The 24,687-nt window shown below is 46.5% G+C and overlaps 1 protein-coding gene across 1 annotated transcript in view; it reads right to left on the reverse strand.

The window, feature by feature from the left end:
* The window catches only part of FOXO3 (forkhead box O3), a 113,298-nt gene extending 90,732 nt beyond the window's left edge, over positions 1 to 22,566 (reverse strand). The window contains exons 1-2 of the mRNA XM_064486803.1: positions 22,308 to 22,566; positions 20,458 to 21,213 (exon numbers count right to left, since the gene is read on the reverse strand). Of these exons, the coding sequence (XP_064342873.1) occupies positions 20,458 to 21,078 (621 nt within the window). The 5' untranslated portion in view covers positions 21,079 to 21,213; positions 22,308 to 22,566. The remainder of the gene's footprint in view (positions 1 to 20,457; positions 21,214 to 22,307) is intronic.
* Positions 22,567 to 24,687: the final 2,121 nt, after the last annotated feature.

A 24,687-nucleotide genomic window follows, 5' to 3' on the forward strand; every position in this document is an offset into this window, starting at 1 on the left:
GGAGACCTATGTCGGGTTTTAGATGCAATAATAAAGCAAAGAGCCAGCTGAGAATGTGGGATGGGAATGAGGTGGAAGCAAACCCAGGCCTGTACCTCCACTTCTCCCCCATGCAGCTTACAGGATGTGTGAGGGCAGCAGCCAGAACGAGGGGCACGGAGGCCTGGGACAGCACACCCCACCATGCTGTGAAGCCAATTTGAGATGATACTGTGTCCAATGTGTATTTAACATGGTTTGGACTTTCACTGGGCTAAAATAAGGAGACTGTAGGTTAAAAAAAAAATGATAATAATGAGAGCTTTTCCTATGTCGCCCTTAGAAACACTCTAATGGGAGGTAAAAGGCACTTCTAAATCAGAGCAGGATACCTGGCCCACCTTGCAGAGGCTCTGCGCTGTCTTGGGGAAAAGAGCCCAGCCTCATTCTACTCAAGTGCGGAGACACGCAGAGGGCCCTCCTGAAGAACGAAGGAGCCGCAAATGCACTGCCAGCTGGGCTCCAAACTCACCAGTTCGCAGCCGGATCCCAGGCCAAGGGGCCTGTGAGCCCTGACCCACTTTGAGACCTATCAGTCTTGGATTTAGGCACCTTCAGCAGAATTCAAACTCCATATGGAAAACCCCTGCTCCCCTGGGGCTAGGGAAATAAGACGGCAAAGATTCTTCATGGTTTGGAGTCTTTGGAGACTGCAATGCTTAGTGGCAAATCAAGAGCCAAAGCCATAGGGATCATGAATCCAGCTTCTCATTTCCAAAGGTACAGCTCTCTGACCCTGTGCAGGCTAACATGTTTCAATTTCATCACTGTGAAATAGAAGATTCCTGCCTTTCACCTCCCATCAGAGTGCTTCTGAGGCTTTTCAGGGCTTCTTAGGAAGAGCTATCATTATTATTCTATTAGTCTACAGCCTCCTAGGTTTTAGCCAAATGAAAATCTAAACCACTTTTAAGTACACATTGGACTCAGTTTTATCCAAAATTGGCTCTGCATCCTAGGAAATACACGTTTCCAGATGGCAAGATTGTAGGTGAAATCATCAGAAGACTGCATAAGTGCCACATATTATCATGTGCCTTCCACTCATTAATCCACCGAACACTCTGCGTGTTAGGGATGAGCCAACTTATCTTCTTTACAAAAAGCAGACTCGGTGTTCTTTCACAGCTACACAAACAAACAGCTGAGCTGAAATGAAAGGAAGGACAACTCCTTCCTCCCTGTTCCCTGCAATCTATCAAGCAGGGTCTGTGTTTTATCACTTTTCCTTGAGGGTTGCAAAAGTTCTGCAAGGAATTCTTTGATTACTGTATTACTTTTATCAGCAACAGAAAATGAGCTCCAACAACATGCTGCATGGTCAGAATTTTCATTATCAGAGGTGAAAATAACGATGGATGGGCAGAAATACACGCCAGGATGCACAGCTCAGCAAGATTGCCTTTCTTTCCAGGTGAGATAGACTCTGGGTCCACAGGAGCCTTCCTGAGTGCAGTTGCCCAAGAAGCGGTGTGACTTTCTGTGCACATCACTATTACTCAATACACCAAACACTCAGAGGCAATGCCCACTTCTACAACCATCGTGGTCTTCCACGCATCACCACGTTGGCTGAATGAAAGCACATTAATGAGTAATCATGGCTGGGACTCAGGCAACACATTCCCATGCCCTGTCCCCAAATGACCGTGCCATGTGAGCCCCGGGGTTAGGCCCAGACCCTGGCCGAAGCTATAAAAGCCAGCACCAAGGCCACCAACCCGCTGGGGAGGGACCAGAACTTTCTACAATTTATGTGGCCAAAAAAACTTTGTTCACAGGAGTTTTATTCAGGTAATTTGCTGTATTTTTAGTTCACTTTTAAGGCTCATATAGATTAATTCACCACAGCATTAGAAATCCCATTTGCCACAAAGCTGTCAATAGTCAGTACTAAGTCTAAAAGCTCCTGGTAACATTAAAAGTGACAAAAAGGGGCACTTTTGCTCTCAATGCCAAAGCCAAAGAAACTGCTTGTTCCAAAGACTACCAAATTTCTCCAATGCCTACAAAAGAGCTTAGCATTATCAGACTTTAATAGTTACAGAAGGCTGTATGGGGGGCTTAATTCCCAACAAAGATACCCAAAAGTATGTAATATAGGGGCTGCCCAGCATTAGGACTGATGGAACCACAAATTTCCTTCCCAGCAAATCGCTGCCAATTAAAGCCACTGATTCAGCTAACTGCGCTGGCTCCTCTGGCACAAAGTAACCAAGTCTTGGAAACATTACATGCAGTGTAACTCCTTCCCAAAGTCAAAAGCCTCCACGTTACAACCACTTAAGAAAACTCAGGCCCCATCACTCTGGAGTATAGGGCTGCCACCAGGCAAGTCACTCTTCAAGGTGTGGAGGTCTATAAGCAGCATCCTGGCTGCCTGAGGCAGTCCCCTGCAGGTGTATTTCCACAGAAGGCCTCCATGCTGGAACAGCTTGTTCCTTCCTGGAGGGTGATGCAGGACTGTCTGAAGTGAGGACCCTGTCCAGGCAGGTACCAGGATGTGCACATACCCTCACAAGATGGCAGGCCGGGTCATCCTCTGTAAAAACGGTGGTGACCACCGTTTATGGTGACCACCAAGCCAGTTCATAATTAAGAGTGACCTCCCTGTGTGCTTTCAGGTAAACACCTTTGCATCTCTCATCCAGAAAATTAAGGGATGAATCAGATAACATCTAAGGCATTCAGTTCCGGAACTCAGAAGAGGCTCCATAGTCAATTTAGCATTAATTTGTTTCTCAGATCAGTCCTTGTCCTAGAAAATCCCTAAGGTTGTAACAGGTTCCACTGAGATGGACAGGGGACTGTTAAGTACATAAAGTGGGGCTGCCGAGAAGGGAGGTCTAGGTACTGAGAGTCAAGAGTGCTGGGCTGGCAGATGTGAGGCCAGTTACACCTAACACAGGTGGTGAATAATAGATCGAAGGGTAGCTTAACCCACTGCATTATTTTTTCTGGGTCAGATGTGACTTTCTTATCTTTACATACAGGAATCAAGAGAAAACAAAATATCAAAAGTCAGCCCTGAAGACTGTCTCTTCAAAAAAGAAAGAACCCCACCTCTTAACATCTTCTGAAGGAGTCACTCATCATCCACAGGACAAAAATCTACCTGAAGGGTATTAATTTAAATAGGATAAATACATTATCTTACAAATAGCTCATGTATTTTCCTTCAGGTCTTTAAGGACATCTCAGTTTATATGCAGAATGCGAAATTTTCATTTTAAAAAATCTAACCTCTTTTAAAAATATTATTAGCCAAACAACTGAGAAGAAAAATGTTTCTGAGTTCTTACAACTAAATCTAAAGACTTCCATGTGACTTCTTGGATGAGAAACCATCTCCCACTAGCACACAGGGCTGGGCACCGTGGCATTCTTGGCACACCTTCCCCTCCACTTCCACTCACCAGGATGAGTCACAAGCCCCTGGGTCTGCTCCTCACACCTGGAAAACACGATGTTTAGGATGATCCCTATGTTTAATCTAAATCCGGCTGGTAGGCACTTGCTTCAGTGGCTAGTAAATAAAAGGGATATGCAAAACAGCAAAGAAAGAAAAGTGATTTTTCCTTTTTCCTGTGTGGGTGAGGAGTGCAAGGAATACCACTTACATCTGCTTTGCACCCTGGAGAAAACAGGCAGTTTGGAGAATCCTATCCTCAAGAATAATTACACTTCACAAGAATACAAGTCTTAAAAGCCTTTTTTGTTCACTGTAAATGCTTGTCTACTACCACACACATCTGTTCTTCCAGTTTCTGAAACAGTGACAAGCCAGGTATAACACATCTGCCTCAATTTTAGCAGAAGATTGTGCAAACTCCCCTCCTTTCTCTTTTAAGCCAAAATGAGAGATATGGTAGGAAGCAACAGCCCAGTGAGGTCTCAGGCAGTTTTATAAGGTCAAAATCCTTATAGATTTTGGATTAGAGCTTGGATTAATTGTTGATTTGGGAGCTTATTCAGTCACAGCGGAGACATGCTGATAGAGGTATCTCACCTCTATCACTTACCAAGTGTGTGGCCTTTAGCAAGCCACGTAACCCTCTGTCCCTCAGTTTCCCCATCGGTAAAGAAGAGCTAATATGCTTAAAGCCCACAGCAGTGCCTGGCACGTAACAGATGTTCAATTAATAGCTTTTCATTACAGTCATGGAAAGGATGGGTCAACCTAAGGCTGTGACTGCACATATCACACCGATTTGCACCGATGCAGGCAGAAGATACAATTGTTTTTTTGCCTTTTTTAGGGGGGAGGATAACAGTTTTCTAACTTCAATTACAACCTTCCTTTAGAATTCAGAGTTCAATGATCTTCTCAAAACCAGAGGCCTCCTCTACCCCTAGTGAGGATTTTTGAAGGGTGTTGAGCAGATCTATATCCCTTATTTTCATCTTCAGATCTGGGCCATGGGAACTGAGGACTCAGAACCTCAGGCTGGGAGCCAATCCCTCTATGTGGCTGCCAGGCAGGCTTTTGCTTCTGAGGCTGATAGTTCCTTAAGGCACTTTACTTCTCTGTAAATCCATCCTTAAAAGGCCAGATTTTTTTGCCAACATACCCCCCTCCACCTTGTCCTCCAAAACATGCAAGCAGCAGTCCATCCTTTAGAAAAACCGAAATGGAAGTGAACGGATGTGCATCATTTCACCTGTGAGCAGTGGCAGCTCTGGAAAGCATCCCACCGTCCCAAGCACTCAGGCTCCCACCAGGTCCATCTGATCGACTTCTGTTCTTAAAAGACCCGCGCACTCTCCTGGAGTCCAATTCTGAACGCTGCTCATGGTGTCAATGGCACCACGTTGAGGACTCTCCTCCAACTCCTGCCCCAGACCAAGTCTCTCAAGGCCGCTTTCCCCAGCACTGCACGACCCTTCTGATGTCCCGACACCTGAACCTGCCTGCTTGATCCTTCTCAAGAATCTTGGTGAATCTGAGAGTGACTCACCTTCCCTCCCTGTTCCCAAGAAGAAAACCCAGATCACTGATCCTCTGAAGCTCAGCACTAAAGCCATGTCACCTCGGGCAGAGCTTCATGGAGGAAAAGGTATGCTACAGTAGCAGAAAAAGTTGTAATCCACACTAATCTCGGTTTCGTTTTTTTTTCCCAATGTGTCAGACATAAGAGTATTGATGAATCTCGGGCAACATCTGAAGCAGCTGCTAGGAGATCCTGAAATGAACTTCCAAGACCTGGGCAACCCACTGTTCTTCACACTATTTATATTCCCAAAGCCAGCGGCTACCCAGGAGGCCCTGTAGCGTGGACGCCAGAATCCAACGCCCCTGACAAGCAGCAGAAACTTGCTCTGATCTTCACCTGGCTCTGCCTCGTGGTGGGAGAGGCCCTGCTCCGTTAGGAAAGGGAACAGCATCTCCCCACCACGGCCTCACCTCTGACCTCAGCGTGAAAGCAGCACCACTTTCCCCCTCACTCCGCTCGTCCTCTCACATTGATTACACCCAGCACATTTTAATCTTATCTCTCTCCCACACATCCCATGTCCGTCTGCGGATGAGTCAGTGCGACAGCTTCCCTGTGCCATGCAGCTGCTCTTACACGAGGAACATTCCCCAAAGACCAAAACAAACAAGGGGGAAAGATCACAAAACAGCAAGAATCGACCTAAACAGAAGTGTCCTGAACACAGTACATGCGCCAGGATGAACCCTTGGCCTCCTCTGTGCACCCGAGCAGACTCTTTATTATTGCTGGGGTGGGGGTGGGGGGCTGATAACACAGAAAGCTACCCAGCAACAAGGATCTGGAATATTCTCCAGGGCCGGGGACTCTGGTACATCTCCACAGATACCACCGCAAGCTCTCTGTTCATCTTTCCCACTCCTGTCAGGCCTCTGAAGTCAGGATGGCATGAGAATCTTGATTTTTCACTCCTGATCTGCCCCCAGAAGAATTCCAGACTCAGCAAATGACTCAAAGCAGTGGTTCTCAAACTTCAGCTTGCAGCAGAATTACCCCGAGACCTGTGACAACACAGATTGCTGGGTTCAGAGTGTCTGAGTCAGTACGTCTGGGGTGGGCCCAAGAATCTGAATTCCCAACAAGTTCCTGGGTGATGCTGATGCTACTGTGTGGAGACCGTGCTTTGAGAAGCATTAGCGTAATGCATGAGAATGCCGTGGAGCCCTCTGCCTCTAATTTCTACATCAGATTAGGTTGCACAAAAGAGGGAGAGTGAGTGTACGTGTTTCGGATCTCAAGACTCATGCAATGACTTGAAATAGTACCATCTCTTCTTACCAATTCCTGAAAGCTTCAAAAATAGTTAACTAGGGTCCAGTGGAGACTAGAAAAACAAGTGGGAGTTGGAAGCTCTTAAGAAACCACATTCGTTTCCATCAAAGAAAGGAGAACATCCTATTTAAACACAGTTTACTCAGTAATGATGCCCTTGTCCTGGAAGCCAACTGTTCACTTAGATCCCAATTTGACAGCGTCCTTCCTTTTTACATGGAGCTTCCGGGGAGCAGACTCCACCTTGTAATCTCCCCACAGAAGAGAGGGTGGAAATAGGTCTTAAAGTCATTACTGAAATAGTTGATACGTATCACAGCCAAAATCTCTCATTTTCCTAAGACAATGTTCTCAACCCTAACTGTACACTGTAACTACCTACAAGCTTTAAAAAATATAGTTGCCCAGACCCCAGACCTAGATTCTGACCTAAGATGGCACCTAGACATTGGTGTTTTCTTTTTTTTTCTTTAATGGAAGTATAGTTGATGACAATACTGTGTTAGTTCCAGGTGTACAGGAAAGTGATTCAGATACATATATTCTACTTCAGCTTCTTTTCCATTATAGGTTATTGCCAAGATACTGTGTTTAGTCCCTGTGCTATACAGTAGGTCCTTGTTTATTTTATATTTGGTAGTATCTGTTAATCCTATACTCCTAATTTATCCCTCCTGCCCTTTCCCCTTTGGTAACCAAAAGTTTGTTTCCCAAGTCTTAGTCTGTTTCTGTTTTGTAAATAATATGTTCACTTGTATCATTTTTTTAGATTCCACATATAAGTGATATATAATATTTGTCTTTTTCTTAGACACTGTTGTTTTCCAAAGCTCCCCGTGACTCTTAAATGCAGCCAAGGCTGAAAACCACTGATGCAGGAGCAAGGTCACAGAGAGAGAACGGGTGATGGGAAAGAGAGAAGGGCAGTAAGTCCCCTTTAGATACCGTCTAATGGCATAAAAGGAGGGAGAAAAGAATGGGAGAGCAGCTGGGAGCGACTAGGACAAGTAAAACTGAGGCTTAGATTCTGAGACTGATCAAAGGGTCAACCCAATGCTGGCAGTCTCAGGTTCAAAAATCAGAAACAGCTAGATAATCAAAGAAGTACCCTCATTTGCCAAAGACATGGCAACAGTCCAAAGGACACATCAGGAAACCCTTTTAATAAGGTGTACTTTTTTTTTTAGAAGCATTAATAACTAGGAACTTGAGGCAGAGAGCTTTAACGTCTCACAAACATACCCTCTAAAGGTTCAACTTTGAAATCACGTGCCAGAAAAACAATAAAATATATCCCTTAGCAAAATTAAATGTCTTTTTCTAAAGGGGGAGGCAAGAAGGAAGAGAGTGAAGCAGTAACTCTCATAGCACTTGGTAACTGAAATTATCTCCCCAGTAACCACAATGACAAGCAAGTTTTCAAAGTTGTAAAATCATGTGATGCAGATGATAAAACCAAAATAGAGTTATTTTCTTCTCTTCCTACTTGACTAGCACAGATGCATGAGATAACAAACTGGAAAAGATATTTGAAAGCTTTATGATCCTGCTTAAGGCAGAAGATGAACACCAAACAGACCAGTTGGAGGAACACGGTGTGGGTGGTCAGTGAACAGAGCAGGGAATCTCAGCGCAGGTAACAGACAGACATCAGGTGGAAATGATCTCTGCTCACTCCAGGGCCAACACTGGGAGCCCAGAGAGAAAAACCCAGATGTCTTCCCACTGTGTTAAGTTAAAATCGATCCATCACTTTAAAGCTTTTGATGTGATTAGAAAACCAAGATGTGGATAAATCTGCATCTTAAAAATGACAATGGTAGTTTTTGATAAAAACATTCATTTGTTAAGTCATTATGTTAAAATCAATTTGGAAGATGGTAGTTTTCACTAGCACAAATTAGCTTTCCTAATTTGACACATGGTACTTCACTTAATCCAGTACTGACTGCCCACAAATTAACTCAAAGCACTCCCTGATTTTATGAGACTGTAGGAAGAAACCTCTCCCTTCCTCCCAAAGAGCACCTACTGAAAGAGGCCTACAATCAGGTGCCAAATTTCATCTTGGCAACAGACATGAAGGTTGAATGTGGTAAAGCCTAAAATATGGCTCAGATCACCAAGAATTTCAGCCTGAAAAAAAGGATCTTTCTTGGAAAGGAAGAAGACTAAATAGGACTGATTTAGATAATTCAGTTCAGCAGAGGACATGCATCTATTCAAACAGAAGTCTGTAAGCTTATCTTTATTGGACAGAGCTGGAGATAGAAGACCTGATCTAGGCCACTAATTTCAAGAAACAGGACACCAGCTCACCTAGGAAGTTATCTATCAGGAGCTTAAGAGCCCAAGTGTGCCAAAGCAAGCACGCTCACACCTGTATCCACTGGAAGATAACTTTAAAATAACCAGGCCTACAACATTTCCAGCATCCACTCCGGGTTTCTCAGGGTTACACAAATGATGCCCTGAACTAACTGATCATTGTTCTTTTAAATAAATTCAGGAGTGTTTCAGTATTTACTTAAGGAAAAAAAAATTATCTTGCTTAAAATGTAGTCTGTGGTCACTGTTTATTTACATGACAGGTATATTCATACATGGCAAATTAACGCTGTCAATGGGAACATTCTTACAAATAACTAATGATTAAGGATATGTCCTTTCTCATTCTACCAAGCTGGGAGGGAAAAGGTACCCAAATACAGAGCAAGATGCAAACGTATGAAGGGTGAGATTAGTAAGTCCTTAATTCGGAAACGAATGCTGGTAGGAAGCCCCAAGTCAGCTATCATATAACATGAAAATTCTAGGAAAAATATACAGCAAAACTGAGTTTTAAATTAGATAGCATTTTTTAAAGTAATTTACCAACATGACAAGTTCCAATGGAGACATCTAGAGAAAATGTTTTACTTTAGGAAACCACTACAGTATTAGAAGAAAAGTAAGTTATATCAAGTTTTTAAAAAAAAAATTAAGTAAATAAAAATAAAAAAGAGAAGGGAGAAGAAGATGAGGAGGAAGCTTTAAACATCACTGAGCCAAGCTTAATATGAAATATGGAACCAAGGCAATTACTTAGATAATTTATGATGAAAGAAGTATCATTTTTAAAATCAATTACTAGGATATTTCAGGAAAAAAGCAGTTTTGAGATTTGAATTATGTGAATTAATGACTTAACTTGATCTTTTTAATCCAGTACTGATTTTCAAGGATTCATCTAACAAGTTGTATTGGATATAATTTCATGTCCTCCTTAAACTTCAAGTTTGTGCCCAGAGTTACACCTTTAAAATTCCACGTTGGCCAAGCAACCTTCTTTGCAACTGCCTCCGGCCCCCCACCCTCCCCCACACCCTGGCTGTATCCAGTTATCGGGCACAGCCATTCGGCCTGCTCCGCATTTATCATAGGGTTTCAGTCTATCTTCTGGACACTATCCAGACACTACTCACCTATCTTTACTGTGAAACTGAGAGTTCTGAAATTTTTTCCAACACACACGGGATTAGTGTTCTACAACCCATACTTTATCTCAGGGCACATGGGTGCTGCATTCCAGCGGCCAATTAAAACCATCCTTTTAGGTTCTATCCATACATACTTTTACCTTGAAGACAAAAGCAGTAAGCTCCTTAGTAGAGATAAACACTTGAGCCTGGCCAGCAACTTGTATTATGCAACATTTTCTGTCTGTGTCTTGGTGCTTGCCTTTAAACCCCTCAGTAACTGCACTGCAAAGAGTCAACCACCTCAAAAAATATGTTTAATATCTTTATGAGCTCTGATTTGGCAACCACACTTCTGCTAGAAACTTCTTATAAATGTTCTTTTTTTTTCCCCTGAAATCCGTTTTTCCTGGTGGAGGTGTAGCCATTCACCTACCCACCTGAAGGTTACAGAAACAGATACCTTGTTCTCCCAAGGCAGAAATTTCTCAGAGGAAATAGCCCAACCCTGAGGATTTCTACAGTGTGTACCACTCTATTAGTTCTAAATACTAGTACACTTTGTATCTGACCCATAGTAAACCACAGTTACACAAGACAGTGACCCAGCAGAAATGAGAATCCCCATATCAGACTCCCCCACTAAGAGCCCAGGCACTGACCGAATTCTCAAAAAGTGTTAGCTTGCGCAAAATCAAGAGAAGGAGCCTAAATCCCGGGTCTATGTCCACTCCCCACCACCAGTACAGAGAGGTGTTAGTCAGCCACAACTGGGAAGATAAAACATTCAAGACCTTATTCTGAAGGTTAACGTGAGGATTGGTGATTATATATAAAGAATGAGCCACATAGTAGCAACTTTTTACATGGCAGCTATTTAATTTTATTGTTTTATCCCACCCCCACCAAAAGTCCCACCCACACTCAGGAGGCAGTAGAGCAGCAGAAAAGGAAAAAGTTCTACAGCCAAAGAAACCTGGGTTTCAATCTTAAGCAATTTACTTAAATTTCTCTGAAACAGTTCCTTGTCTTTAAATTGGGATTTATATTTAAATGCCTAGGAGTATCATTACATGCAAAATACTTAGCTGAGTAACTGGCACAGAGTAAGTGTTCAATAAATCATAGTCACTCTTATTATCATTATTATTATAACTGGGCTTCAGAAAATCTTGTGTCCACTCGTCTTTTACTGTAAAAAACAGTATTTCCAACTGATATTTAACCCTGGCTCCCCTTCCCAAAAATATCATTTGAAAATACGAGAAAAGATGCAATTCTGATTCTTAAATACTTCTGAGCAATTCACCCAAAGGCCTACTATGTACCTAGAAAATACCTGCTGCTACTTCTGTGAGGACTATGTTCTATGCTTCATCAGGATGTTGGGTTTTTTGGACATAAATGTCTACAGAAGGGACGTAAGCCTGAAGCCTCAAGTTTGTAAGACTTTGAAAGGCTTTGAATCAAGAACAGGAGGAGCCCAGGGGACTCTGGGAGATTATGAACTGGCCTTACTACCACCATGATGGGAGGCACCCTGATGGAGCTCCATCTTCCCAAGCCTGACTGGGACGGGGAAGAATGCTGTCCACTGAGGACCCAGGAGGCTCCCTCCCCACAAAGACTGACTCTTCTAGACCAAAGCTCTCAGCCAGGTCTCATGGCCTTAGTCCACACTCCACAAGCAAAGCCATTTCACCAGCTTCACGAAATGGACTAAGAAGAAATTCAATAAGGAGAGAAGGAGGGTTAGGGAGGGAGTCCATGACACAGGCTATTAGAAGTGGGAGGGAGGGGCAGGTTCTAGTAGTTCTCACTGGGGAACTCATGCCTCCCTCCTGCACCTCACAGCAGGATGAAGAGAGAAGAAATTTAAATTACTAGTAAGTAGCCTATGAATGATTAACATTTTAATTTTAATCTAAGCAAAACCTTTTTGCTGGGAAGGGTGAAGTGGGTGAAGGGAGTCAAAAGGTACAAACTTCCAGTTATAAAATAAATAAGTCCCAGGGATGTAAAATACAGCATGCTGATTATAGTTAATATTATACATATTGAAAGCTGCTAAGAGAGTAAACCCTAGAAGTTCTCATTACAAGAAAAAAAAAATGTGAACTGGACTTATGGTGATGATCGTTTCGCAACACACGTCAATACCGAATCATTACGTTGTACACCTGACGCTAATAATGTTGTATGTCCAACATGTCTCAATAAAAACAAATAAACCCTTTTCATTCTCCGCCTCTATCTGCAACCCTGCCTGCCCCTCTCTTCCATCCCTGTGCTTCTGTGCTTGCTTCCTAGGGCTACCAAAACAAATCACCACAGACTTAGGGGCTTCAAACAGCAAAAACTGATTCTCTCACAGTTCTGGAGGACATAAGTCCAAAATTCAAATGTTGGCAGGGCCATGCTCCCTCTGAAGGCTCCAGGGCAGGATCCTTCCTGGCCTCTGCCTAGCTTCTGCCAGGCCCTGGGCAATCTGGAGCTCCCTGGCTTGTAACTGCACTGCTATAACCTTTTCTTCGGTCTTATCTGCATCTAGCATGTCCTCTCCTCTCCTTATAAGGACACCAGCCACCAAATTTATGGACCACACGAATCCAATATGACCTCATCTTAATTTACCCCCCAGGGAAGACCCTATTTCCAAATAAGGTTACATTCTGAGGTTCCAGGCAGATGTGAATTTGCAGGGGATACTATTCAGCCCAATACAGCTCCCAAATTGAAATAAGCCACCACCACCAAAATATGGGGCAAAGTGGAGGGAGATGACAAATTCCAGCTGCACAGAACTACAGGATTTTACATTATAAAAATTTCAAAGCTGTCATCTCCAGTGGATGCTCTAAATTAGGAATAATGTAGCTTTTGCCCTTCTCTCACCCATAGGAAAATGAAGTCTTGGAAAATATCAAAAGTCTCTATCAAAATAGCACAAAAACACAGAACAATCCACTGATCCAGACACCTGACATACTGTGAAGTCTGGTATTAAGTAGAGATCGACATTCACATATATTATCAAGAGTGGAGTCGCAAAAAGATGAAGGCCAAGGAGACATTTTTCAGTTAAAAATGCTTTCATTTAACTATTTGGGGATAGGAAGTGGACCATGGGTCTTAGAAGACCAAAGTTTCCTTTAAAAAGTTACCTTAGGTTTTTAAACACCCACCCTTTCCAAATTATTCTTTTCTAATGATGACATAAGGCTACATGGAAACACTATGTATTAGAGTTCTTTTTTGGTCTTAACCAAGATATTATTTGAGCCATGTAGGGGGAAAAAAACTTGAGATCAGTTTAAAGATTTGTGTACTCCCTCTGCTGGCTCTAAATTTAAAGAAAATTCTCAATAGCTTCAGGAGCCAAGTAATTAATTTCACCAGACATCTAAAACACAAGGGGAAATATGATGTGGATTCTCCCACACATACACACGCAAAAGCCTTCAAATAAATAAATAAGAAATTACAAAACACATACTAAAAACTGCCAAAGGCATCTGTTGAATTTATTGAGGATTCACTCCAGAGGAAAGTTAATGCATCCCGTTTATTTGTTTGGGGCAGGGGTCACTTCCTACCTTGGCCTTGCCCCTATAAGTGTGCCACAAGCTTTCCTTGCTCTGTGCTCACCTCTCCCCGGCAGGATGGGGGTGCATCTGGACACCTGGGCACAGTGAGCCCCAGACGATAACCTGGCTTTTTCACCACAGGCAACACTGCAGAAGCAACTACTGAAACTCCCACAGCCCATCAGAGAAGTTGGTGTACTTGGTAATGTTATCCCATAGTAGTGAACAACACACTGCAGAGAAAAAGTCTCCAGATTAAAACCTCAAAAAAAGGTTCAAGAGAAAAGTGGAAAATGAATACTCGTGGGGAAAAAAAAACCAACTTGAAACATACTCTAATCATACATTCATGTTTTACAGGAAGGACTGATACATCACAATACTCTATGGGTGCGTGCTGTTGCACGTCTTTTTCCAGTTGGGGAAATCGCAATACCAAGAAGTGAAAGTTGTCTGCTCAAGAATAAAATGGTTAGAGATACTGAGTCTGTCTGGGTAGTGACGTGATCAGAACTGGGGTCTTCTATGATAATCACTAGCCTAACCACCTATTCAGAAAACTACTTCGGAAAAGCTGCAGCCTGGCCCTGGAAAGCTCCATCTCACAGACTCACTATCTCTTCTTCCTTTGTATGTGACTTCCATCTTCCAAGCCATAAATATAAAACTTCAAGTACATCTGGGACTTATCCCCCAGATGCAGAACATCACAGATAGCTTAGTTTTACATAAGATCTCTGTTCCTGTAAGAAGCGAGTGAATAAATTTTAGGCTGAACAATGCCAGGGGGACTCTTTCTAAACAGGCATATGGATGCTGCATAAAGCAGGGTCCACACACAGAGGGCAGATTGGATTTCAACTTTTTCTTAAGGAAAGGTCATTGGCAGATTAGGCTTCTCTTAGTTTCTGTGATGGGTAGTGACTAACACTGAAAAAGTTTTCAAGGACTTCTACCCTAGGAAACAAGAAACTGCGAGAAATGTCTTAGATGGCATCATTTTGTAGTGACACGACATTATATCAATATCCACCTTCATAGCTACAATATCCAAAAGACTCTTCACAGGACATCACCTCACTCCTGAATCACATCACCCCCTTTCAGTGTCAGAGTCCCAGGACAAGGCTAAGCTCATGAGCTGAGGACATAAGGATCCCAGAAGCAGCTCCAAGTATCAGAAATGCTTTTCTCAGCTAGACACCTTCCCTGCTTTCAAGGCTTTTACACTGTACTTGAGAATATACAGGAGTCACAGAAAAATGACAAAACAGGCAGGAGTCGGGGGTGGGCAGGGTAGGACAGGGTTAAGAAAGTAGGCTTTTCTAGCAAGGTGAGCTGAGGGCACTGATGGAGAATGCAAACGGAGCAATGCAGCGGCCTAGAGGGTGGGGGAGGGAGAGCAGGCGAGTCTACAGAGATGGAGGCACTGACTCGAACAGCTGCGAAACCACAATGGTTAGCAACAGGCATTACAGAACACTAGTGCCCTGGGCTCACATGGACACAATCCTAACTCCACCCCTGCTAGCTGCTGGTCCCTGAGCTAGTCACTCACATGCTCCCAACCTGTTTCCTCACTTGTAAAATGAAGCAGTTAGATGAACTCTAAAACTTCTTTTAGTTCTGAATTTGAGGCAAAAGGCAATGCAGATAATTTGTACGAAGTTCCACACCCACTCTGAGGGCGGCCAGTCCTACACTATGGCCCCACGAGACAGAACTGCGGATCCCAGATTAGTCCACGGCCATAGGAGGACTCTAATCCGGGTGGACTTGGGAAGGCCCCAGCTCCTCCCAAACTACAGGAGCCATGGGACAGTGGTCTTGCATCTCCAAAGGAAGCTGCAAATGATCTGTAGGGAGTTAAAGCCAGGACCCAGCCAGAGCTCAACACCACCTTTGCCATTTTCTGGTAACCTCCACAGAGTTGAAGCACTAAGGAAAGCAGAAGTACAAGTGGGAAAAAAGGCAGAGAGAAGGGACAGCAATGACAAGTTCACAGAGCACAGATTTGCATGTTTATTTTCTGTCTTCCCCCAGGAGAACATCAACTCCTGTGAACTAGAACCTTATCTGCCTTGTGCTACCGCTATATCCCTGCACCCAGCAGACTGCCCTACACACTGTATGCCTTTGATAAACATCTGTTGAATGAATAAAATGGCATGAGATGCAAATGGGTAAAAAGGGTTTGCTCTTTCTAGTCTTCTACTCACTTACTGTACACCAGCTGTATCATCCACTGGTACTCACCCACCTACATATATGTCATCCCCAGCTCCTTCTAAAACCAAAGCGACCCTCTGGGCCACTCCATTCGTGATAAAGGAAAAGGTGAGGAGAAAAACGAGTCAAAAATAGGATCAAGTCTGTTCCCTACAGACAAGATGAATGGGTGTGAAGATAAAATAAATTCCATATTCTCACCAGCCCCAGGAATATGGAATCTGACCAGCAATCGGTAAGCTGGGTACCTCACCAGAAGGCACAGGCCTAAACAGTCTTACCTTTGCATTTCTGTCAAGATCTTTGGATGAATGGTATCTGCTAAACTTTTTGCATGCCAAGTAAATGATTTTTTAGTGGGATAAAGCCTCCTCACTAATTTTGCAAATAAAAATATCTTACAGGTTTCAAGTAAGAATCACAAGTATTAAAAAGTTTAACTACAAGATGTTCTTCTATGGTGTCATTCTCTTAAAATAGAACCCTCCTAAAAACTCCTAAAAATAAGTCTGCATAGTTTCATTTCATTTTCTAAGAAGGAGATAAACATATCAAAACAAAGACTTAACTTCTTTTTAAGAGTCTCTCTGTTACACGGGGCTCATAGATCAAAGTCTAAAAGGGCCAATTTCTTCACTTCATAGGTTGATGACACAGCTTTGAAAAAGAAGAAAAACAGTCCCCCTACTGTACTGCTGCTATAGGAAGAGGAAGTATGTTAGCTGAGAATCACTGACGAAGACAGTACTGCCAAAGGAAATTACAAAACAGCACTCTGGCAACATGGGCCAAGCAGAAGACAGATTCCTCATACACGGCATGACCATAACTGGTCCTTTGATGAGTTTTTCCAGAAGGTGACTGAGGTCAAAATTAGAGGCCAATATGGAATTACTATGACTTTGTCATTTTGAAATTTAAAAAAATATTTTTAAACATCAAAGTTGCTGTTAAAATAACATTCTCTTAATACAGCACGTTGCAAAGGAACCAGAGGCAGTCATCTGAAGAATGGGAATGGTGAGGACGTGAACCAGCATCTTTTCACCTTGGGAAGAATCTGTAAGAGGACACACCCTCAGGGAAAGGAAGACTCAATCTCTTGAAGAATCATCCTCTGCAGCAGCAGAAGTTGTCGTAGTACCTTACATCTGTGAAATTGTAGGAGCCACCAAAGAAGCTCATGGCTACTTAACAGGATCGTGCCCTGACCCAGGGGAAATGAAGCTGTGTGGGCATGTGTAGGAGAATTAGCGATAAATGGGCCTGGCCAGGTAAACCTTAGAGTTCCAGAGGTCTGCCCGAGACAGGAGGAAATGAGAGAACTCACCAGTTCAATTTGGGTGCAGTGCAAGTAAACTTAATCGGAATTAAAGGAAATGTAAACTTTTCCCCTCTTAACCACATCTGATTATTCATTTCTACTTTAATACCTAATTGAGACCTGTGAGATAGCCATCACCCTCCTCCCCGGCACAGTGTGCATCTGACAGACTGAAGTTAACCAAGAGCTTCCTCCTTTTGTTAAAATGCTCTCTTTTTTTGCCACCTTCATCACTTCATAGTTCCTAAGTACCCAAACCAATAGGCATTGGACAGCTTGACAAACATTGTGCACTCACTCAGCCTCCGTCAATATATGCCCATCCTTCTGATGCTGAAATAATAACCAAGATGTTTTAAGACTGAGAGGCAAATACGCTTTTCAGGAAAGTAACATCTACTTGTGTAACACTACTCAGTAAATAACCTGAAAGAAAGATCAATTTAAAAAGAAAAAGTGAGATAAAGAACAAAGACCTCTAGAACAGTGGCTACTAATTACCTCTTGTACTAAATAGCTGTGTGGTCTTAAAGTCATTACCTTGAAGAATCAGGTTCTTGACCTATTAAAAAAGGGGGTGAACTAGATCAGCAAACCTCATCCTAGCTGTACATTAGAATCAGCTGAGAAATTTCAAAATAAAACAAAAAACAAAAAAAACCCCCACCAACCAATGCTCACACACCAGCCCAATTAAATCAGATTCTCTGGATATCTGCATTTTTTAAAAGCTCCCAGGGCTTTGAACCACTGGTCTCGATTCTGATCTCCTAGGCCTCTTTTCTAATTTGTTCTATGATTTTAGGGTGGTAATTCTGGTCACAAGATCTCACAATGCAATGGCCCAAAAAGCCACAAAAGAAGTAAGGCCTAGACCCTACATACTCTGTGAATGTGCACACCTGACTAGGGGAGATTAATCTGAATTCTAGACATTTTTAGAAGTAAAAAACCTGAATGCATAACTCAGGATGAAAGTAGTGTGGTTTAAAGGCACATTCATGTTTCCAAAATGACTAATCATGATAGGAATCAACTCCTGAAGCTTGGATGCATGGAAATGGGTCACAATTTGCTCCTGACCTCTCCCTCTCCTTCCACCCCCACTAAACCACAAGCACAAAAAAGTTTGGCTATTAGTCATAATTGGAATGTGAAACCAGCAGCCCCAGTTTCAAAAGGCCTTCTCCATCAAAGATTTGGAAGTTCCTGCATGGCTGCATCTTTTGATAAAGGTCATCACGAAAAAATTGTTTAAATTATATCCCTATAGTCTTTAAGCGTTAGTTTTTCACATGATACTCAGAAATGGAACTGGTGTAAATTTTCAAAATAAAAATAATCATAAAATGTGTGCTCTGTATTAAACATGTTGAGGCTTGACAGTTTCAATTTACAATAATTCATAAGATTTTAGTTAAAGATAGATGAGATAGCAGAGAAGGAAAAGAAGAAATCATGAGACACAAAAATGGTTAGGACATAAAACCAGAGTTTATGACTAGGCCTGAAATCTCTATTGCAAATCCTGCAAGCTACATGAAAACATAACTAATCCAGTCTCAATTCATGGCTATTTTTGGTAATACCATTTTCTCACATGAATATAAAAAAAACCTAAAAACCAAAAAACAAATACCATTTTACTGGTATTATAACTATAAACACAACATAAGAAATGTTATTTGTGGAGTTAAAATTCCTTTTGTAATCTTAAAATCATAAGAAAGGTGAAAACTTTTTCTACATAAACTTAAATTAAAAATAACTTTTAGCTAAGAGATTCTTTGCACCAAATTCAAAACATGCAGGACTAAATTTCAAGTGTGGGAAATCTGAAAAATATTCCAAATCCATCTTCTTAGATCCCATAAACTCACCTCTCACTGACACTGTACACTGAGATGAACCCTTGCTATCCACTTAGAAACTCAGTTTTAAATGGTATCACATTAGCACTGCTTTGAAATGGAACTCCCATTCTTTGAGTAAATAGCCATCATATCACACAACTGGCATTCCTTTGCAAAGCAATAAAATTAAATCAAATGTAAGATTCATAATGTCAACATTTGTAAAAGGACACACAGATTTGTGGAACAATATCAAAACACATGTTTTGCTTTCAAAGTATCTAAACCAGCCCTCTCTAATATAGCCATTAAAAAAAAACTTTTAAAGCACTTTGCAAAGTTTTAATGCAAATACGTCAATACACTAAATTCTTTAGCTTTTTCATAATCAGACTCCTCTCCAGTGCTTCAGTTCTCCATTAAGGTCAAACTGTTATTTTATACACCCACTGGAACCCAGGCAGATGCAGGGCTCCCCAAAGACAATGTAAGAAGTAACAGCAGGAGGAAGCGACTACCTCTTTAATTAACAAAGAAAAAAAACACTAAAAAACCTAACTTGTCAATAGAAGCAACTAATAAACGATATATATCTCAACTGCAGAGGACTCTTTTGCCTGGGAGATGGGGCCAGGAGGATGAGGAACTGGCAAGAGTAAAGCAGCTGGGTATCAGCAGCCCAGAAGGGGCATAGGAGTTAATCTCTTTGGATGTCCAACTGCAGGAAGTCATTACATCATAGGCCTTTCCACACCTCTCCCTACCACGTGTCCAGTGCCCCAAGAGGCTGAAAAGGAGCGGTAGAGAGCCTTTCTTTGGTTCACTTACAGGTAGAAGCCATTACGGTCCAGCCCTGCCAGCAAACCCCCCTCTCCCCACCCCACCCCCAAGGCCTAGGTTAACCGCTAGGACCCCGTCATCCACACCAGGAATCCCTGCCTCAAACAGCGCCTGAGTCCACGCCTCACTGGGAGCAGCAGGGGCTGCCAGTTCCCTCTGAGGTGGCAGGGCTGGCCGGTTCCAGGCCCCAGATCATCTCTGAGGCTACTCGGAGGCAGGTTTACCGTTGAGACATCTCTGAGAAATTAAGTTGTCAACACAGGCAAGGAAAGAGAGCCGGCCAGGAAAAGGTTTACAACCACCGCTTTTTGTAATGGTATCGATGTTCCTGTGGGAGTTAACACCCAAAAACCCGAAACTTGAACAGAAGGATTCTCATCCAGCTAGTCACAACGCACCATGCTCCTGAGACCGGCAAGAGACCACAAATCTAACCCCTCGTCCAGGCACCAACTCCCAAACATTCCCCGACATCCCCTCACTCCACCAGCAGGGGCCTCTCCGCACCTCCACTACGGTGAATTCTACTCCAAAGTTGGCCGTGGACCTACCTCCTCCGCGCTGACCTGAGAATCCAACGAACGCACTCCTGTCCGTCCGTCCTTCCCTCGCTGGCGTCCCTGGCCCCATCTCCACACCTGGCCTTGCCCGAGGCTTCCCCAGGAGCCTCCTCTCCCCCTCCCACCGCCTCCATCGCCACCCCCGGGTTTCCCGCCTCCGGAGGTCACACAGAACGCCCAAAGTCTCCCTGCCTACCCCTCTCCCCGGCGCCGGCAGGCGCGCTCCCAGGAATCGAAGGTGCGCCTCGCACTGCGCAGGAGGCCTGGCGGGTCCAGCCGCCTGCCCGAGGTGAGTACGCACCTTCCAGCCGGCAGAGCTGTTGCTGTCGCCCTTATCCTTGAAGTAGGGCACGCAGCGCACCATCCACTCGTAGATCTGGGATAGAGTGAGCCGTTTGTCCGGGGAGCTCTCGATAGCACGAGTGATCAGGTCGGCGTAGGACAGGTTCCCCCAGGCGTTCCGTCGCGACGAGCATTTCCTCGGCTGCCCGGAGCCCCCAGCCGCCCCTGGCTGGGGCGGCGGCAGAGGCTGCTGAGGCTGCAGCGGCGTCTGCGTCCCCCCGCTCAGCGCGCCAGTCACAGGGGCTGGCCCGGACCCGGCGTCCTGCCCTCCGGTAGCCAGCAGCCGGGCCGAGTCCTCAAGAAGCAACCCAGAGCTCAGGGGGCCGGCCCCGCCGCCGCCGCCGATGGCCATGGCCGAGCTGGCCCTACTGCCGCCGTCTTCGTCGTCTTCATCGTCCTCCTCCTCGGGGATCATGGAGTCAGCGGCCGCCTCCCCCGAGGGCTTGGCCGGGCTCCCCTGGAGCTCTGGCCTCTGCAGGGGCCACGTACAGGAGCGCGGCCGGCTCTGGGGCTCGAACTCCGGGTCCAGCTCCACTTCCAGCGGAGAGAGAGGGGCCGGGGAGGCTGGCGCCTCTGCCATCTTCGGCGCCCGCCTGCCCGGAGCTCGGGCTCTCGCGCTCTCCTCTCGCGCTGGGGCGGGGTGCGGCGGGGGAGGGACGAGAACACTGCGAAGGCTCAGGCTCCTGGGCACCGCTGCCGCTGCTACTGCTGCTGCCTAGGGAAGCACCAGAGGAGAGAGGAGAGTTGGTTATCCCGGGCTACAGCCCAGTCCTCCGCGAGTCCTTGCCCACCGCCGCCGCGCCCCGACTGCACCGCACCCGCCTCCCAGGAGCAGGCAGACCTGGAGACGTGCGTCCCGCGAACCTGGCGCAGCAGACGCCGCCCCCCGGCCAGGCCGCGGGGGAGACGGGAGCGAATCGACGGGCTCGCACGGGGCAGCCCCCCTCCCCCCTCTGCCGCCAACGCCGCGGCTGCCAGAGCTGCAGGTCTCTCCACGGCTAGGTGGCTGGACGGGGGGGAAGGGGGAGGGGCGGGGGAAGGGGGAGGGGCGCGGCCGCGCCTTTAAAGCGGGCAACAGCCAGAGCTGGCGCAGCCGAGCCTCGGTCGGAGCCAGAGTCCGTGCGAGCGTGCATTTGTTTATGTTTCGCTCTGGCCCGCTCAAGTGCTTCCTGCGACGCCGCCACCAAAGTCTGTGGCGTCTTCGGCTCTTCTCCCCGGCCCCAGCCCAGCTGCCTCTGCATCCCCTGCGACCCCTCTCACAGCAGAGCGCCCGAGCCCGGGACCGCGCCAGCAGTTCCCTTCTCTCTTCTCCTGGGGGCCAGGAGGGCGAACCTGGGTCCGAGCGCAAACAGGCCCATGTCACTTCCAGAAAAAAAAGGAAGACAGGAAGAAGGGGGGCAAGCAGCTCGGCGGGTGTTTGTAAAGGGTCGAGCTGAGCAGGAACGGCTACTTTTGGGATTTGTGTGGTTTATTTTCTCGCAGGCGTTCTGCCCTCCACCCACTTCCCTGTAAAGGTGGGGGGAGGGGCGAGTCATAACGTAAATCTTCCAACAGGTCGGGAAACGCCAGATATCCCGGGCGGCCAGAAAACCCGGACTAGCACGTTCATCACCTCCGTGCTCCCGCTGCTGCCATCTTGACAGTTTCCCCCCTTCACTCAAGTCCTAATTTAAAAACACTAGCGGGAGAGAAGAGGGGGCGCGCACACCGAGTCACGGGGAGGGAAAAGGGAAGAGCCTGGCTCAGCTCGGAAGCAGATCCGGAGTCACCGAGAAGGCGGTCGCCCCGCTGCACCTCTCTGGCGCCTACCTCGGTTCCTTCCCTTCAGGGACGAGGAGGGAGGACGCACAATCCCGCGCGGGCCCGGGGCACGGCGAGGAGGGGGCGCGCAACCTCGGCCAAGGAGAGGCACTCGGGCCGCCACCACAGCCCGGCTGAAGAACCGCCTGTCGGCCTGCGCGCCGCCGCCTTCCACATTCCTCCTCCTCCCTTCCACGAGCAGGGCAGCCGCGGCAGCAGCACAAAGTTATAGACACACGCAGGGCGCCTCAACCTAGGCTGACGGCGGGCGGGTCCCCGCCCAGAGGGAGGGCTGGGTGGCGGGCCTGGGTGTGCTCGTGTGCGTGTGTGCGCGCGCGCGCCTGCGCGGCCCGGCTCCGCGGGGATGCGGGCCTGGGTGTCAGGGCGCGCGCTGGGAGCCAGAACTCAAGCGGGCTCCCGCAGCTGTCTCAAGCGGGCTCCTCCTCCCTCCCAAGAGCCTCAACAACAAAGCGCGGCGCTGGTCCAGGAGAAGAGGGAGGGAGGAGCGCAGAGCCCCAAACGGCCCACGACCGCAGTCGTGTAGCCTGCCTGACTCAGACAGAGCAGAGTACCTGGCACCAGGGTCCCCAGCTTGCGTGTCCCTCCGCTAGGCTCTGGGCCCGCCCTGGTGTCCTGTTCCCCATAAGAACCTGACACCAGGTAACACCCAAGATAAGATGCTGACTGCAGATGGCAAGGGTTACCTCGGCGTGTAAATACTGACAAGCAAAGATGTTGGTACCCTTAGGACTTCCATACGCTGACGCCCTCAGATTTGATCAGGTACCAGTTGGTTTCCACTGAGTCTCTAACCTAGGACGCTTGATCGCAATAGTGTTACTTTTCATGAATTTCACGGCAAACGAGAGAAGTGTTAACTATGGAGAAAAGCAAATTTTTCCACATTCCTAAATGCAGGAACAGAATTTGAACAACTGTGAATGGGAAATAATAAGTCTAATGTTTAAATGACGACAAAATAGCTAATTGTGCATTTTTTACTTTTTAAAAGAAAGATACTCCTTTAGATTTAGAAAAACATCGTCACAAGTCCTTATCCTACAATCAGTACCCAAGTCGTTCATTGTGCGCTAAGAATGCACTACAAGCGACACGCACACCAAAATCTACCCACTTTGATTCATAAATATCATTTTTCCCCCTTAAATCCTTCCAAGTCACTGGAAGTATCCTAGAGTCCAGAGCGGGCTCCGCAATAACCCGATACACAAAAAAGTACAACCCGACACAAAAAGGTCCAACCCAGCATACGCAAGAGTCCGCCCACAGGGCCGTCTCCAGGCTCCAGGCTTTGCGCAGCACCCGTCACTCAAGTGACGCATGGCCCCGCCCCTGCACCAAGCTAGTTCGACGCGTACAAACAGATGATGTCATTGAATCCACACGCGCGTGACCCGGGAGCTCTGTGCCGCGTCGCCATTCGCTGTGCCGCTTACTCGTCAAGCCACGCTGCGCGCTGACTGGCTGCGGCCACCCGTCTCCAGGCCCCAGACGCCCTTCTCCGCCCCCCGCCTCCGCCCCCCAACAAATAAACAATCGAGTAAAATTCGAAGGAAGGAGAGGACAGAGGACGAACCAGAAGCCAATCCTTCGCGCGCTGACGGGAAGGAGAGTTAAAAGGAGGGGAACGTGAGAGGACGGGGAGGGAAAGGGAAGCAGACATGAGGCGATGGGTTCTACTGCGATGAGGTGGCGTCAGAGGATGAAAGTTGGAGAGTACTCTGCGGGGTGCGCCTAGGGCCTAGGAGCTGCGGGGCTGGGGGCGGTGCGCGGCCCTCCGAGAGGGCGGAGACTGGGCCGCGCTGGCACGGCTGGGCACGGGCGGAGCCGGCAGACACGTGCGGGAGGAGGGCGGGCGCGCGCCGCACAGGCTCGCCCGGGGCGCGCGGCACGGGTAGCCGCGCGCGCTTGTTTACCAGCGCACGTGGGTGTTATTTTTAAATGGAATGTTGTGCTGCCCGCGCAGCGGAGGGGCGGGCGAGTAGGGCCGCTTGTGCCGGCTAGGGGACGCGGCGGGGCCGCGCCACGGCCTCGCCAACCGCTGCTCACCGGCTAGCAAGACTGTCCTCAGTGCGGGCTTCCTGCACAGCCGACAGCTGGGGCTGGAGAGCCTGATTGCAGTTTCCCCGCACTGCCCTAGCCTCACGCAGAGGACATGCTCCCGCCTCAGAATGCTGCCTTTTTAAAGCCCCTGCTTGGCTCCCTTATTCATATTCCGGGAACAAAGCCACCTATTTCTTTAAGTGCTAATGGGCTCGCCATGGCCAGGCTCCGCAGTCACTGGTTCCGGAGCAGATTTCACACGTTCACTTACTGACTGGCACACACCACCTTGGACCTGAGGTGGATTCTCGTCACCTTTGCTGGT

Source organism: Camelus dromedarius, chromosome 6 (assembly GCF_036321535.1).
Source record: "Camelus dromedarius isolate mCamDro1 chromosome 6, mCamDro1.pat, whole genome shotgun sequence".
NCBI lineage: Eukaryota > Metazoa > Chordata > Mammalia > Artiodactyla > Camelidae > Camelus > Camelus dromedarius.